Below are 18705 nucleotides of genomic sequence, written 5' to 3'. Positions count from 1 at the left end.
TAGTTTGGGATATGACCTTTATTGAGCTTATCCACTGGAGTGGAAATAATGTCTGTACAAAACCAAATGTTTGTTACTATAACTTCTGCATCACAATTAAAATCCAAACAGTTTTTTAAAAACAGTCAACTCAATCAAAACCCACTACTTCAGAATCAATAGCTTCTTTGAAGCCACAGTAACACTTAAATATGGTTAAGACTCGAATGCAGAAATTTGGTTGGTTGGAAAGCTAATTAAACTTCCAACTTGCTCAAATAGAATTACAAAAAGGCAAAATTGTGTTTTTCACAGAGATACAGTCCACTGGAATCACCAACACTGGACAGCTGTTAAGAGTATTTAGAGTCCTGAGATAATAAGGAATCCAGGCATCCTTTAAACAGTCTTCTGTTGTCCTTTCTTCCCAATCAGAGATTTGTGGATGTGTGGAATAACACCTAGGAGAAGAACAGAAAGGGATTAATTCTACTTTTTAATATACATATTTTAGAAATCACACAACACTTAAAAAAAAAAACCAAGACAACGTTCAACTTCAAAGAGGTCTTTAAATGCAAAGCTCAAGTATGTACAAATTCTTTAAGTTCTACATACGAATCAAATTTCTTGGTGCAACCACACTGAAGACGACTGAAAACAGGCCTTCTTCTTGACTAAGAATTAATGAGCGCCAAGGAATTTTTTTCTCCAAAGGAACAAAATTTTAGTATTTACATACCACCACCAGCAATTGTAGCCTTGATGAGGGAATCCAATTCTTCATCTCCACGAATAGCAAGTTGCAAGTGACGAGGGGTAATACGCTTTACCTTCAAGTCTTTCGATGCATTTCCTGCCAATTCAAGTACCTACAAGGCAGATTTTAATCAACCTCCTTCCAACTTTCCTTAAAATCAAATGTTAGTCAATCTCCTTCCACCTTTCCTTAAAGCCAAAACCCAGGGAGTAGAATCAAATCTCCAGGAAAGTAATCTACCAAACGTCGCCTTCCCCTACTATCTGAATGGCAACACAAGCAAACGGGGGCACGCAATTTTATTTCCAAGAGCAGCAAACTCCACCAAGCCTAGTAGGATCCCTCAATGAACACCAGCCCCCTCTAGCGTTCTCAGAAGCTTCTAGCCGTGATTAGGGCCTGGGAGTTTTTCTTGCATCACTTTCCTCCTTCCCTCTCGCCGCCTCCCCCCAGCCCCCCCAAACCTTTTCCAGATTATAGGCGTACACCCATTTACCTCTGCGGTGAGGTACTCCAGGATGGCTGCGCTGTACACAGCGGCAGTCGCGCCCACACGTCCATGACTGGTCGTCCTAGATTTCAGGTGTCGATGAATACGGCCCACCGGGAACTTAATTTTAAGCACACAAACATAAATGCACAAAGATGTTAGAGTCAAAGACGGCAATCTTACGCGCGCGCCAAAGCAAGGGGGCACGGACGCTGGTGCAGCAACGCGCCCCGGCATCGACACACGTGATCGGCCCCCCCCCCTCGATATTTATCGTATCGGCGAACCAAGTCGCGACACCGCATCACCCACGCAGAGACGAAACGCCCATCTAGAGCGATGATAAACAAGAAAAGAGGCGGAAAGGAAAACGCCACGATCCCTGGACTGCACGAGCCACCACTGACCTGCAAGCCGGCTCTCTGTGAGCGGGAAACCGCCTTTGTCTTGGCCTTTCCGGAGTCCTTCCCAGCCTTACCGCCAGCCTGCGGCGCGCACACGCCCGCGAGCGAAGGAGGAACGGGGAATATAGGATTACCAGGGCGGCGCGCCCCTCCCCCACCGCGGCGCGGCCCAGGCGCGAGCGCGGCCCCGAGCCCGGCCGGGGTCTCCGGGCAGCCGCGCGCCGCAAGGGCGACCCCGCCCGCCCGCCCGCCCGCCCCCGCGGCGCGCCCGCCCGCCGCGGCCGCGCGCCTCCGTCCGCCCGCCGGCCCCCAGCGGCGCTGCGCGCGCCACCCAACCGCCGCCGCCCGCCGCGAGAGCGGAGGCTGCTCCGCTCGCCGCCGACAAAACACCTCCCCCCGCTCTTCCCAATCCTGTCTCCGCGCGTTCCCAACCGTCGCCGCTTCGCCCCCATCTCCCGAGCGTAACGGGTTTTTCTCCCATCGGCAAAAACCCGCGGGAGTCTTCGAGCGCCTCCGCCAAGTTTACCATTTCGAATTCTGCTGAAGCTCAAACAAGCAAGGCAGAGAAAGGACTAGTCAGACAGCCAGCGAGATCCCACCGCCTACTCCTCCGTCGCACCGCGATTCAAACTGCGCTGTCTCCCGCCTTCCCCGCGCCCTTTATACCGCTGAATGTTCCCTCATCCGGGAACTCGGACTGCTCATCCCACCAATGGCCGCCGCCCGCCCTCGGGACGCGTCCTTGAGGCCTCGGCCAATGAGCAGGCGAAGAGCAGGGCGGGGGGGCGGGCGCTCCGCCGCTCGAGCCGCTATTGGGGCGTGGGGAAGGAGGTGGGGGGAGGGCGGAGGGATGGGAACTGAGGAGAAGAAGGGCACGGCGGCGGGAGGGAAGAAACAGAGCGAGCTACGCTGCGGGAGCGAGGAGACCCGCCGGCCGCGGTCACGTGTCCGGGGGAGGAGCCGAGAGGCTGGCCCAGGGGAGGGGCGCGCGGTGGCGCCCCCAGGCTCCGGGCCCGGTCCCGCCGGCTGCGCGTGGCGCTCTCCGGGCCTGGCTCCTTGCCGCACCGCCGCGACCGGAGCGCTCCAAGGCCGAGACCCGCTGACCCACAGCCTTTTTTTTTTTTTTTTTTTTTTCATTTCTTCCGTCCGGGGCCCGGGGCAGCCGCCTCCGCGCCCCCCTCTCCTCTGGTCTGACAGGTGGCGCGTCCGCGTCGCGGGAGGTGGCCCCACTCCTCGGTGAACCGCAGGCTTAGCAGGGATCTGGCGTTCCTTGCGCGTCGGCAAAGCCCCAGCCTCCGAGCCTCCGATCGCGCCCCGCTGCTCCCACGTCCTCTCGAGCTGTGCCTCCCACATTTTCTGTCGTCGCCACTTCTGGAGCGCGCCCCCCCCCCCGCGCCCCCGCGCCCCCCGCGCGCGAGATCGTTCCCCCGGAGCGAACGGTGGAGCAGAGGCCCCTCGAGGGTCACAAAAGGCCTTTTGGCCTCCGCACCGGAGGGCTGGGGCCGAGGCCGTATTCTTTCATCGAATCCTAAACCATGTTTTTCTGGAGGCTACACATCAGCGGGGCGTACTTCGAGCCTGATGTCTAGAGTTGATTTAGTGACACCTGAAAGCCACTACGTGTCAACTCTTCTATACAAAACCTTTCGCTACGTGACAAATGTTCTATAAATGTCACCGGGGTAACTTCTAGCAGGATTCACAGACAGTTACAGATGGTCCATGTAATCAATTGCAAATGGTGGGCTTAAAAAATAGTCCCGCACACCGAGGACTATCGTCATGCCAGCCACTTTGTCTTCCCGACTAACAGGCGAGTAACACCTGTGAGCATCTCCAGGCGCTCGCAGCGAGCTAAGTAGTTCATGATTATAGTTGTTAACGCTTTACCAGTATTTCCAACATGAAGTGATTCTGAAATACGTGTTGAGTACTTTTTTTTTTTAATTTTTATTTATGATAGTCACAGAGAGAGAGAGAGAGGCAGAGACATAGGCAGAGGGAGAAGCAGGCTCCATGCACCGGGAGCCCGACATGGGATTCGATCCCGGATCTCCAAGATCGCGCCCTGGGCCAAAGGCAGGCGCCAAACCGCTGCGCCACCCAGGGATCCCACGTGTTGAGTACTTTAGACTGGGTTTCAGTTTGAGAGATTTTTGTCCAATGAGAACACTTCATTCGGGAGCTAGATTCTAGAGAAGAGATTCCCAATAATTTTGATACTAAGGCTTATTCGTTCCTCTCCTTGGAGCTAAGGAGTTGTTAACGATGTCATCAATAGCAAGAGTTAATCAGTTCCCCCACCGAATTTATACAATGACAATAAAAATAAAATAAAATTAAAATTAAAAAAAACCCAACCCTGTGAAGCCTGATGTTATAGTACCTAGGCCCCACTGGACCTTTCTGCTATACAACTCACAAACCAACATGAATACCGACCTTCTCCAGTTTAGAGACTATGTTCTCTTGGTTATGGGGCCCAGCTAAAGGAATTCACTGTTGCCTTACCCAATAGACTTTAATAGAAGGAACTCGGGAACTGGTAGAAATGGATTCTGCTCTTCTTTCTTATTATGTCATCATAGTTACTAACTTTTTGGAACTTCCAGGTCTTCTGTGAAAAGAGTATGTATGGGGCAGCCCAGGTGGCTCAGTGGTTTAGGGCCGCCTTCGGCCCAGGGTGTGATGCTGGAGACCCAGGATCCAGTCCCACGTCAGGCTCCCTGCATGGAGCCTGCTTCTCCCCTCTGCCTCTCTCTGTGTGTGTCTCTCATGAGTAAATAAATAAAATCTTAAAAAAAAAAGGGGGGGGTATGTATGGTATCGCCTATTTTAACGTGGTTGTTGAAAGATTAAAAGGAGAGGGTATGCGATGTACCCTCTAGCATGTATTTGTCACACAGTAAGCACTCAGTCATAGCTATGATTATCTTCTACCCTGGATGCTGAGGAGGGGTGAAATAAAGTATCTTTGATTCCTGAATATTTTTTCCTGGCTGGTACATTGTCTTCCTTTGACCTGAAAGTAGCAGCCTGAAACCTGTCCAAGTATGCACAACCAAGGCATCCATCCTCCAAACTAAAGTCCTAAATTGATTTAATGCATTCCATAGTTTTCCTCTTCCTGTGAATAACAGGATAACATCAGTTTTCTCACTTCTCACAGCAGTTTTGTGATTGCTGCTCTTTTTCCCTCTCCGGAAAACGCATGGTACAAATATGTTAATATTCTTGGATTATATCTCCTGTACTTGTGTTTATCCTGAGCTATGTATACAATATATATAGCCAAAGCTATATAATTATTTTGTTCAGTGTCATATCCAACAGCTAGTTAATTCCTCTTTTGTCGTAAAAATCTAAATATGAAGTAGATGACTCCACTATTACTGACTCTCTCCTTAATGGCCTTATCCTAAACTCCAAACTGTCTATGACCAGTTATTATCATCCCTCAAATACTAGCTTGTATGTTAACTACTGTGGTTTTTTTTACCTTTTATGGTGAGAATTTAAGAATCGCACACTTAGGAATCTCAAATTTCTGAAAAACATCTTGCTTTAAACACCTATTTTTAAGCAAATAAAAACTTACAAGTTATTTCAAAAGATATCAGCCTAAGCTAATGGGCAGAATTTTTCTGTTCAAGAAATCCTCATTAGAATCCTCATTCCTCTACTTAGGGCATCCAGGAAAGAATGTGCCCTCACGTACTCTGAGTTCCTATGTGATATAATACAACATACTGACCTAGAGTTAAAAACCCAGAATGAGTCTGGGTAGCCACTCACTTGTTATACAGCCTGAAGTAACAAACTCTAAGCCACTTCATTTTTGAAGTGGGGATTCCTAGCATCAGAGAAACCAACCTTATAGAACTGTGAAAGGATTTCATGAAGTATAAAGAATATATGGGCGGGGGCAGGGGTCACCTGAGTGGCTCAGTTGGTTGAGAAGCCAACTCTTGGTATTGGCTCAGGTCCTGATCTTGGGGGTCCTGGGATCCAGCCCTGTGTTAGGCTCTGCACTCAACTGGGGAGTCTGCTTGTGGATTATCTTTCTCCTTCCTCTGCCCTCTCCCAGCTGATGCAAATGCTTTCTCTTTCTCTCTCTTTCTTAAATAAATAAATAAATAAATAAATAAATAAATAAATAAATAAATCTTTTAAAAATATATGGAATAATGTATTAATATTGTGGGACAAAGACTGTAGTCCTCCCTGAATTCATCATATAAAAATGATTACATTAGGAGAAACCTATGTGTTTACATTGTTGATGAAACCACAGCCATAGATTTAAATTCCCAAATGCCCAGTTGTAAGCTTCCCATGACCACAGATTTCATACACTTAATTCATAAATACAGGGCATAGATTACAAAGAAGATCAGCTAAATCCATTCTACTTCAATCCACTGCCATTTCAGGAAAAACAATTTGAAAGTCATGGGACCCAGTGTGTCTTTTAATACGGTACTAAACATTTTTTTTCTCTAGCAGTCCTCAGAATGTTTGAAAATACGCTTTTTTAAAATAAAAAAACTAGGGGTTTTTTTTTTCTCTCATATCCTTTCATTACCTATTTTGGCCTTTCTGAGCAGAGAGAGGGAGTCTATGTGTCGATCTTGTTTTCCCAAATAAGATTTCACCTATAGTATTTTATAACTTATCCCACCAGCTAAATTGTAAATACTGTGCATCATAATACATGATACATAACCCTTCCCTAATGAAGGACTAGATGTGATATATTCCAGGTTGGTGCTGCCAGCCTGTTAGGTAAACTAGAACACAGTCATTAAGTTGTACTACGTGTCAGGCACTATGCCAAGCAATTGCAGTTGGGAGACAGGATATGTAGACCTTAGGTTCTTCCTTCGATCTAGCTGAAAGGATTAGACAAGAAGGAAAAATTAAACAATGCTTTAATCATTAAGATCACATTAATAAGGCTGTTACATAATAAGTTTCTGATTGGCTGCCAAATCAATAGTTTCTCTAAAGGACAGAGACAACTGTGGGCTGGAGTGTTTTGAAGAATTTATGTTTAAACGGACACAGGCAGAGTTTAACTAGACTGGCAGGCTGGTGTAAGGAAGCAGCAGTTAGAACGTAGGTGTGGAAGAGATTCCTGGTCATATCCGAATGTCTATTTTCCCAACTTCTTGAGGAATAGAACTTTCAATTTGTAGTGGGACACTTGCTCATGAAAATATAGTTACATTTGGCCAGAAAAATAAGTTTTCACCAAAGGATGTAGGCACAGCATCCAGGAATTTATTTTTTATTTTTTTTTATTTTAAGATATGCCCTTCTCTTCTTGCTGACTGGAATGAAAACAGAATTGGAAAGCCATTTTGGACCATGAAACGAACTTGGGAATATAGGTCACACATGAAGGAAAATAAGATAGAGAAAGCAAGTAATACTATGGAGTATCAAACCCGCCCTGGATTTCTCTGAACTTTTACATCTATTTTGTCTGAGCCACTTTTATTTTGGATTATCTGTCACTTGCAGCTGAACCTGATCTTAACCATTACACTGAGTCAACATCCTAAATCTTGGAGAAAGATAGCAGACCTTACCCTGAGGAACTGAGAAACCAATTAATACCTCAGAGAAGGGGAAATACAGTGTTCATTGATTTTAGGATACTAATCTAGCATGAGGTAGGAGGCAAAACATAAAAGGGAAAATTTTGTTAGAAGACGATGTATGTTACTTAGGTATATAGCCTAAAACCAGTATAACACTGTAACCAAGAGAATGATATAAAACATCTTTTTTTTTATTTATTTTTTATTGGTGTTCAATTTACTAACATACAGAATAACCCCCAGTGCCCGTCACCCATTCACTCCCACCCCCCGCCCTTCTCCCCTTCTACCACCCCTAGTTCGTTTCCCAGAGTTAGCAGTCTTTACGTTCTGTCTCCCTTTCTGATATTTCCCACACATTTCTTCTCCCTTCCCTTATATTCCCTTTCACTATTATTTATATTCCCCAAATGAATGAGAACATATAATGTTTGTCCTTCTCCGACTGACTTACTTCATTCAGCATAACACCCTCCAGTTCCATCCACGTTGAAGCAAATGGTGGGTATTTGTCATTTCTAATGGCTGAGTAATATTCCATTGTATACATAAACCACATCTTCTTTATCCATTCATCTTTCGTTGGACACCGAGGCTCCTTCCACAGTTTGGCTATCGTGGCCATTGCTGCTATAAATATCAGGAACAAGACAGGGATGTCCACTCTCACCACTGCTGTTCAACATAGTACTGGAAGTCCTAGCCTCAGCAATCAGACAACAAAAAGACATTAAAGGCATTCAAATTGGCAAAGAAGAAGTCAAACTCTCCCTCTTCGCCGATGACATGATACTCTACATAGAAAACCCAAAAGTCTCCACCCCAAGATTGCTAGAACTCATACAGCAATTCGGTAGCGTGGCAGGATACAAAATCAATGCCCAGAAATCAATGGCATTTCTATACACTAACAATGAGACTGAAGAAAGAGAAATTAAGGCGTCAATCCCATTTACAATTGCACTCAAAAGCATAAGATACCTAGGAATAAACCTAACCAAAGATGTAAAGGATCTATACCCTCAAAACTATAGAACACTTCTGAAAGAAATTGAGGAAGACACAAAGAGATGGAAAAATATTCCATGCTCATGGATTGGCAGAATTAATATTGTGAAAATGTCAATGTTACCTAGGGCAATATACACGTTTAATGCAATCCCTATCAAAATACCATGGACTTTCTTCAGAGAGTTAGAACAAATTATTTTAAGATTTGTGTGGAATCAGAAAAGACCCCGAATAGCCAGGGGAATTTTAAAAAAGAAAACCATATCTGGGGGCATCACAATGCCAGATTTCAGGTTGTACTACAGCTTTGTAGTACAACAAGACAGTGTGGTACTGGCACAAAAACAGACACATAGATCAGTGGAACAGAATAGAGAATCCAGAAGTGGACCCTGAACTTTATGGTCAACTAATATTCGATAAAGGAGGAAAGACTATCCATTGGAAGAAAGACAGTCTCTTCAATAAATGGTGCTTGGAAAATTGGACATCCACATGATATAAAACATCTTAAAGGAAGAATCAATAAGATTTAGTGACTGACTGGGTCTGACCATTTAGGAAGTCATGGGAAGTGGACAAAAATAAGTGAAAAGGCATAAAAGAACATACCCAGATTTTTAGATTGGTGGTCTGGGATATAAAGTAGCATCTAACGAAGAGGGGATCGGTGCCTGGCTGGCTTAGTCGGTGGAGCCTGCAACTCTTAATCTTGGGTAATGGGTTTGAGCCCTGCTGTTGAATGTGGAGCCTACTTAAAATAAAACTTTTTAAAAATAAAATTTTAAAAAAATGGGGAAGCCAAGAGGGTAGATGTGAGTGGACAGAGGAGAGAAGAGCTAAGTTAGGAAAGTTATGAAATATTTAAGTTGATATTTAGAGAATTCACGTGGAATTTTCAAGTACGTATGCTGGAAATAAGGGCAGGAGTTTGTGAAAGGGAAGAGCTTCAAAGATCTATCCCAAGGAGCATGCCTCACCAAAAAGTTCTATAGTGCTGTCAGAACTGTTAACAGATAAACTGAGGCATATTTAAAAGTGCAAGAGTTTATTGGAGCAAAAATTGATTGGAATTGGGCAACACCAAACCAGAAATAGTTAGGGGCCCTCCACGGACAGGAGCTGGGGAAAAGACTTACAAAGAGAAGGTGTGAAAGCCGAGAAAGGAAATTATTTGATTAGCTATAGCTTAGAGCTTAGTTGACTCTGTCATTGGTTGTCTTAAGTTTCTATTTCATAGCCTGGAGGCATTTACAGGCTTAGATTTTAGGCTGCCTTGACATTAGAGCCACCTCAATGTAATGGCCTCCTTGTTTAGTTAATTGAACACCAATAGCAACACCAAGGAAAACAGTGAATACAATTGAAAGCTAAATAGCAGACAAAGGAAAAGACCCAAAGAAGTTAAGTGTGTGTGGTGTCTCACCAGGCATAATGATTCCATACTAAACTAGAAAATTCCCCTAGTTACAATATCTAACAAGATGATGTTCAAAACATTTCCACAAGTGTATTGCTGCTAGCTCTGGGAAATGAACTGTTCTTGATCTTTACTATTCTGTTTACCGAAGATTGCCAGAGATTTTGAGACGAACTCTGTTTTTATCTAAACTCTTGGTTGTTATGTAAATTTCTTATGCCCAACGTTACAAGGCAAGGATAACTAAGAAAAGCTCATTGGCTAAATTCTCGGAGCTTAAAATTCCATATAGTTCTCTTAGTATGAGAGGGAATCCAAATGCCATCTTTATCCTAAGGAGAAAAGGGAAGCACTACAAAAGGGGGGAAAAAAAAGACGAGTCTAAAACCATGAAATTTATACTTCATACTCCTCCACAGACTCAATTCCAGGGCAAAAGCCATATGAAAGGGGTGGCCATCATATCTATTGTTAAAACTTTGTAGAGACAAGCATAACCCCACAGTCCTCTCAATTGGACGGAAATGGTTCAAGAGAAACATCTAAAGGCTTTTCCAGACTCAGATTTTCCCAGCTTTGTCTTGTGTGGTGTGTGTCTGTTTGGGGAGGGGGGGTTGGCGGTAAGGGGGAGCAGTTCGAAGCTGTTTGTTAGCCTAGAACAACCTAGAGAAAGCAACTAATACAGCTAACTAGCTTAGAATCATCTTGTTAGCTATTGTAATTGCTTTAAAGAGATTTCTGAATGAAAAACTTCTCAGGAGAGAATTTAATTAGTGCTTTTGACCACACATACCTAACTTTTTCTGTCTTAAATGAAATACGTAAACTCTCTAACTAAGCAACAGTGTTTAAGATACCAGTGTTATTCTTTCTAGATGAATACTGTTTTCATTGTCTTCTAGTATCCTAGAAGACATGGAGTAGTCGTTAATTTCTTCAATAAGCCTCCTCTGCTGCTCAGAATCTCAGCAGGAAACAGTCTGAGACAATCTTTTCCTCCATTAATAGATTAATCCAACAACTCTAGACAAGAGCTGTCCAGGTCATTTATCATATTTCACCACAGGATATGGAAATTTACATGCTGGCTCTTTGTTTAGATTTTTATTTCCTGTTTTAAAATTAAAACAGTGTACTCATCTTAATTTTCAAAAATGAAACAAGTCACTTTTTCTCCAAAATAAGCTGACAGTTCGGGAATTTTAAAAAATATGTAAGGAAAGGGAAAAGTCTGGCCAATCCGTGTTATTATATATTATTATAATGCAGAAGTACTTGTTTCACATCACTGATTTTGTAAGGTAGTAGAATCTGCAGAAAGGGTTTGTTCAAATTAATGACTATTATGAGTGACAGAGCACTTGAAGATAAACACAGTATCTTGAGGATAAATACTTATATGATATAAATGTAAATATACAACAAATTTATAATATTTTCACATATGAATATATGTAACATTCCAAGTAACTGCTAAATGTATTGCCTAGGATAAATACCAGTACATTTGCTTTACAATTTTTTCTATAATAACATTAATTATCGTAAATGTATCAAAGCTCAAGTACTTTTAAAATCTATTTTTGAACATTTCTGCTTCTTATGTTTTCTGTGAAGTTGGTTTATGAACATTCTTTATAGATAAGTCAAACTACAGTTCAATTTCCAATAACATGTTGAAAGTTTCAGATGAACAGAATCTGAAATTTTGAGGCTCTACTCTTGGTTGGTTGCCTGTGGCATTTGGATTGGCCTCAAAGACTGGGGGACATGACTTGAAACCACTTCTACAAAGCAACGCATTTTTATTCAGACTGCATATTTTGGAGGTAGCCAAATCTCTTCATGTCACCTCTAGGTACTGAATTTTCCCTTGAATGATAGCTCATGTAAAAATATAGACATTTGTAAGATTGCAACTGTCATAAGCTCCCCTGCTCCATTTGCTGCACACACTTCAAAAGGCTGTCTTGAAAGGACACAGTGTCTATTCACTGACATGATCTTTATATGGGTTTTAGATTTGTATATAGACATTCAAGTAAATAAACTCAAAAACATGAACTATGTAATCAGAGCCCAGAATGGAAGAGACTGGCTCATTGTTCACCAAACCCATTTCTTCTTCCTGAGCATGCCACTGAAACTCCTGCTCCCTTGCCAGGAGGGGTGGCCATGTGTGGCCATGTGATGGATGCTTGTCAAGGAGTGTGGAAGTGGAACGTGTCATTTCTACCTCAAGTCTTTCAAAAGGTGTGCCTTCTCCACTCTCCTTTTCTGTATTTGAGGGTTGTGCACAAAGAAGGAGACTTCCAAATCGAAAGAAGATTTTCGATCCTCAGGATTGATCATACAAAGGCTACAGACCAACTAGAAACACCAGACTAACACTTTTATTGTGTTGTCACCACAGTTTTGTTGTTTATTTATTACAGCAGTTAGCCTTCTTTATCTAATACACCTAATTTATAGCCGCTAAACAAGCAATGTAAGTAATGTGTTTTTGAGAGACCTATATCTGTGTGATCCATTGTTATTAGAATGTCCATCTTATTTGCTAATACTACATACTACAATAGAAAGAGTTTTGGCAAACATTCCCTACTAAAGAATTCTTGTTTTCGTTATTCCCTACTTTTAAAAAAAGATTGTGCTTTGAAAAATACAGAATAACTTATGCACATTTTATTTATTGTGGCAGTGTTTGTAATAGCAAAAGACTGGAAATAACTCAGATTATCGTCAACAGAAAACATATCAATAAACTGATACATTGACATAATGAAATAAGATGGAGCTACAAAAAGGAATGAAGAAAAATCTCTATGCACTGAAATATAGTGATCTTTCACATATATTACTTAGGGAAAGAAATAATGTGCAGAGTGGTGCCTGGGTGGCTCAGTGGGTTAAACATCTGCCTTCAATTCAGGGCATGATCCCAGGGGCCTGGGATTGAGCCCTGTGTTGAGCTTCCTGCTTGGTGGGGAGCCTGCTTCTCCTTTTCCATCTACTGCTCCCCCTGCTTGTGCTTGCTCTCTCTCTCTGTCAAATAAATAAATAAAATCTTAAAAAAAAAGAAAAGAAAAAATGCAGAATATGGTATTTAGTATGTTATATTTTCTGTAAAAGTTCACCTATTTGCTCAGATTTACAAAAAGAAACAATAGTGGATGAATACATCAAAAATTAATAAAGATTATTATGGTGAGAGGGAGGGAGGGAGAAGAGATAGGGATGGAAGCAAAACTTGTTTCACAGTTTTTACTTTGGGGTGTTATAAATATTTTTATAGAATTTAAAAGACTCCAATAAGCAAACTATAAATATTGAAAGCAAACTGAATTAAATAAACCTAATTGGATATTAAGTTGATGCCATATTCTTTTTTTAAAAAATTTCTTTATTTATGAGAGCAAGAGAGAGAGGGGAGGAGCAGAGGGCAAGAGACAAGCGGACTCCAGGGTGAGTGGGGAGCCGGATGAGGGGCTCAATCTCAGGATGCCACGATCATGACCTGAGCTGAAATCAAGAGTCAGACACTTAACCGAATGGGCCACCTAGGTGCCCCAAGTTGGTGCCATATTCTAACAGAAAAGAATTAGTCTAAGTAAATTTAGAAATAATGTTTCTCTTAATCTTTAGTGAGATATACAATAAATACAAAAAGAGCTACCAAGAAGCGTTAATAATTAACATTGGGAATTATATCAGTATTGTTATTTTTTAAAAAATTATTGGGGCGCCTGGGTGGCTCAGTCAGTTGAGTGTCAGTCTTTGGCTCAGGTCAGGATCTCAGGGTCCTGGGATCGAGTCCTGTATTGGGATCCCTGCTCAGGGGAGTCTGCTTCTCCCTCTGCCATTTCCCCTTGCTCATAGTCTGTCTCTCTCTCCCTGTCTCTTACTCTCTCCCTCTTTCTCTTTCTCAACAAATAAATAAAAATTAAAAAGTTATATGTATGTTACAGGATAAATTTATAGGTACGTTAATTTTCTTAAGTATACATAATTTAGCATAAGGGAAAAAAAGGAGGTATAAAACCAATAAAATTAAGACCCTGTAATCTCATATTTGAATGGGAATATCAGTGAGAACATATAATTTTTCTTTTTCTCTTGAAAAAGATATCTTAGGGGGTGTCTGGGTGGCTCAGTCAGTTAAGTGTCTGCCTTTGGCTCAGGTCATGATCCTAGGGTCCTGAGATTGAGTCCTGACTTGGGCTCCCTGCTCAGCAAGAAGTCTGCTTCTCCCTCTCTCTCTGCCCTTTTCCAACCGTTTGTGCTCACTCTCAAATAAATAAATAAATTAATTAATTAATATCTTAGCTCTGTCCAAGGAAAAAACCTTAAAAGCAATGACAAATCAATAGCAGCAAATATCCGTAGTCATAAGATCTTTGGAGAAAAGGGTGACTCCAGAGCTGGGGCAGAAAATGTACATGATAAGCTTATATTAAATTGTATTATATTGTCCCAAAAAGTAAGGGCATCATCAAAGACTATAGATGCCTGCAAAATAACACTGGAAAAAGTTAGAGAAATCTCCTGCTAGCCAAAATGGGGAAATTTGAACATCAAAAGAATAATGACCATAAGCTTAAGTCAAACACATTGAATTTAGAAAAAGAAATTAATTGAAATTAAAGAGTAAAAAAAGAGGAAGGAGAGAGGACAGAGAGAGGAGAGGGTGAAGGAGGAAGGAAGGATAGGAGGAGGGAAGGAGAAAGGGAAAAGTAAATTCATTGGATGCAACTGGAAGTATCCACAGCACCAACTGGTTACTCTAATCTAATAATTAAAGGTGAAGAAGCAAGCATTTACCCTGTTGCTCTGCTATGGATTACATTTCAGTTTATACTGAACTAGTTGATGAAGACGAAATTCTCCTAAACAGAGGAATTCAAGCCAATAAGCACGGAAGAAATAATAGAATTAGGAATAAAATCCCATTTGCAACTTTGACATCAATTCTTCAAAGGTCATCAATCTACAGTAAAAACATCTTGTCTTTATAAAATATTTCACTGAAGATTGAGACTCATACTGTTTCCAAGTTTACCTGGAAAATTATTTTAAAAGAATATTTTATAGATGGGGTGGCATAGTTCACTTCGTATCTATTCAAGTGTTTAGGCCACTGGAAATCAAAGGACAACAGGCAATGCAAGGGAGTATTAGCCACATATAGGATGTGGGCAATTGACCTGGTTTCCTCAAAAAGAAAATAGCATTGATCAGAGAGGAAGGAGAAGAGAGAGAGTTTGAGAGAGAGAGAGAAAGAAAGAGAGAGAAGAAGCTGTTTTAGACAGCTTTAGAAGAGACTTTAAAGAATTCAAAAGAATTTTTTTAAGAATTATTTTAAAAGAATAAGGAGGCAGAATAAACCAATAAAATGTGTTGAACCTTGTTCGGAAGCTGATATCTTTTAATTTTTTCTTTTAAGTTTTTAGCTAATGGGGGAAAATTGAATATGAACTTAACATTAATATTCAAGAATTACTGTTAATGTTATTAGATAAAATAATGGCATTTGGATATGTAAAAACAACAACTCCCCCCCACCAAAACCCACCCTCTATGTTATTATTTTAAAATTGAACACAAATACTGAGGGGAAAGATGAAATGACTTCTGGAATTTACTTTAAAATGTTCCAACCAAAAGATGATCCTTTTTAAGTGTAGGAGAGAGAAACAATACAGCAAAATATTGATGATTGTTAAAATTGAGTATGTTTTGAAAATTTCAGGAAAATTTCAAAAAATGTCTTTAAAAGATGATGAAACTGCTACAAATGATATCTTTTTTTGTAAAAGAAGAAGAAAATGGTAAGCTTTGCTTTGTAGCCATGCAGTTAGCTCCTTGTGTGGGGCTCAAACTACATTTGGCATCACAACTTTGCCCTTTAAAAAAATTTTTTTTTTAATAAAGGGCAACTCCAGTACACGATTTGAACAAAACAGGCTGGCTTCTCAGCCACTCTGGTTTTACCATATGAAGAATATTTTCGGGGCACCTGGTTGGTTCAGTGGTTGAGCCTTTGCCTTTGGCTCAGGGCATGATCCCAGAGTCCTAGGTTCAAATCCCAAGATCAAGTCCCACATCGGGCTCCCCACAGGGAGCTTTTTTCTCCCTCTGCTTATGTCTCTGCCTCTCTCTCTGTGTCTGTCATGAATAAATACATAAAATCTTTTTTTTAAAGGATATTTTCTTGTTTGAGGTTGCCCTTAGCCATATTTAACAGATAATCTCATCTATATGAATGTTTTCGTTGTTAATTTTGTTTTGCTCTTGCTATACTAAAATAACATGCAGGGAACTTGTTCAAGAATTCACCGGATACGAGTATGGGTCACATAAAAGAAGGAGCAGTGAGGCAGTAGTGGGGGGAAAAAGGAAAATTGAATTCAGACGACATGGATTTGACACGGATACTTCCAGGCTAAGAATCAAATCACCCCCTGAGTGAGCATTGGCACTTCTCTTAGGCAAAGTGAGAATGGTAACAGGGCTATTGTAAAGACTTTGTGAGCTACGTAAGGTACTTTTTCATCTCTAGAGCATCATACCAAGGTAAAACATTACTAGCATGGAGATTGAATCCCGGCAATATTTCACACCACCATTGTCACTTTACAAAAGTAAAACACTATATGGATTTTTTTCTTTAAATTTTCAAAGATTTATTTATTTTAGAGAGAGAGCAAGTGCTCAAGAGAGCATGAGCAGGAGGGGCAGAGGGAGAGGGAGAATCTTAAGCAGACTCTGTACTGAGCAGGGAGCCAACTCAGGGCTGGAACTCATGGCCCTGAGAACATGACCTAAGCCGAAACCAAGAGTTGGAGGCGTAACTGGCTGTTCCACCCAGGAGCCCCAAAACATTTTATCAATTTTTAAACATAAATCAAATAAACAAACTGAAAGTTTCCATTAAAAGATATCAAAGTAAAGCAATTAATTTCATAATGCAGCTAAGTACCTCAGTTTTACTGTTTCAAGCCTCATGTTTATTAGATCAAATTTTTTTTGTGTGTTTGTTTTATTTCATCACCTAATACAATTGTAACTCTTAAAAAACTTATAAGTAAATTTAGTACCATACATAGGGGCAACAGGTAGCATTAATTGTGACTTGGATTGTTTTCAGTAATTTATAATTTCAATTTGCAGTCAATATTCCTTCTTGCTATGCCCTAGAATGCAGCTTTTCTCTAAATTGTATAAGCCACGCAAATATCTGGTATTAATGAAAAGTTGTTCTTATGATATATTTTTGAGTCCTGAAAAGAGAATTGAAGAAAATGTGCTTCCCCCATCCTCTCTTCAGAAAAAGAGACCACATGAAAGAACATGAATATCTCTTTAAATAATTAATGGCTTAAGGGCTACAAAGTACTGCAAATATAAATAACAAGAATGATCTTTTTCCTACTACACAGCAATAAGAAACACATTTCAGCTCACTCTATGGGTTCCTCTCAAGAGAGGGATGAGGCCCCACAGTTCCACATTGGCTTTTAGACTTTGTGCCTGTTAAACCTCCTTTCACTGTGGTGGTGGTAGAGCTTCTTTTTAAAAAATATTTTATTTATTTATTCATGACAGACACACGGAGAGAGAGGCAGAGACATAGGCAGAGGGAGAAACAGGCTCCTTGCAGGGAGCCCGATGTGGGACTTGATCTCAGGACTCGATCCCAGGACTCCGGTATCATGCCCTGAGCCCAAGGCAGCTGTTCAACCTCTGAGCCACCCAGGCATCCCAATGTTAGAGCTTCTTTGGTTAAGTTGTGATTTCATCTCTTTGGGTGATATGATAGAGAAAACATATATTCCTGTGGATACTGTGGGCACTTCCAGTACCTTTATCAACTCTCTCTTCCAACTTTCCTCTCCCTCACTGGTTTTCTGTCTTTCAATCTAGATCAATTTTAACTGGTTTTAACTGTCTTTCAATCTAGATCAATTGATTTCCATTAAAATGCTTATTTACTTATTTTTGAAACGGTTAAACTTTTACATGTTTCAACATTTGAAAGGTTAAAAAAATAAGTCATGTAGTGAAAATTCTCTCTCCTACCCATGTCCCTCAATTACCCAGAAGTATATGTTTTCCCCAGATTTCCTTGTTTTCATTCTCATTGTTTCTTTCCCCTATCTGAAATGTCCTTCAAACATCTTTTGATTTTTGTTCTTCACTTCTTCAAAATTTATTTTGATACTCTCCTTTAATGAGCTTTCCCTGAACCATCACCTCTAGAATTGATCCCTTATTTTCCTTATTCTGCACAATTGAATATGGTTTTTACCCTAATTTTTAAAAATATGCTAAAAATATGCTTAAATTTGCTCATGTTTCTAAATTATTTTCAAAATAAGTGGGAAATATCAGAAAAGGAGACAGAACATGAAAGACTCCTAACTCTGGGAAACTAACTAGGAGTGGTGGGCGGGGGGTGGGGGTGACTGTGTTGCGGGCACTGAGGCGGGCACTTGACGGGATGAGCACTGGGTGTTATTCTGTATGTTGACAAATTGAACACCAATAAAAAATAAATTTATTTTATAAATAAATAAATAAATAAATAAATAAATAAATAAATAGTTTTCAAATTTCCTGAACAGACTTGAGATTTCTGAACAGCTTACAGATTTTTAGTTTCCTTGAAAGCAAGAAGTGACCTCTTTTTTTTGTTTTCCATAGAGCAGGTAGTCTGGACTCATGCAAATAGTTGATGCCAAATACCCTCTCTATCCCCCAAAACCTTACCAGGTAGTTCTTAAAATTTGCTGCTTTAAGAATCACCTGGAGAGGTTTGGAAACTTACAACATCCTGGCTTCACCCTATACCAATTAAATCAGGATCTAAGCATAAGCACTATTTAAAACTCACCAGATGACTCCAACTTGCAGCTAAATTTAAGAATCAGTAACCTAGCCAACCTCCATGCCCTCGAGCTCATACTATGACCTCATTTCATAAAAACATGCCCTTGCTACCAACGTCAAACATGCCCCCTTCCTGCATTCATACC

General features: G+C 40.9%; 1 protein-coding gene across 1 annotated transcript; it reads right to left on the bottom strand.

Moving 5' to 3' along the window:
• Nucleotides 1-2336, bottom strand: H2AZ1 (H2A.Z variant histone 1). Its single transcript, NM_001287092.1, has 5 exons — nucleotides 2160-2336; nucleotides 1637-1714; nucleotides 1236-1349; nucleotides 722-851; nucleotides 1-440 (listed from the first exon to the last, which is right to left on the bottom strand). The coding sequence occupies exons 1-5, from the start codon at nucleotides 2160-2162 to the stop codon at nucleotides 379-381; spliced, it is 387 nt and encodes a 128-aa protein (NP_001274021.1). The 5' UTR covers nucleotides 2163-2336; the 3' UTR covers nucleotides 1-378.
• Between the last annotated feature and the right edge of the window lie 16369 nt (nucleotides 2337-18705).

This window comes from Canis lupus, chromosome 32 (genome assembly GCF_011100685.1).
Source record: "Canis lupus familiaris isolate Mischka breed German Shepherd chromosome 32, alternate assembly UU_Cfam_GSD_1.0, whole genome shotgun sequence".
NCBI lineage: Eukaryota > Metazoa > Chordata > Mammalia > Carnivora > Canidae > Canis > Canis lupus.
The sequence above is the reverse complement of the archived record's forward strand: the minus strand, read 5'-3'. Positions and strand labels throughout refer to the sequence as shown.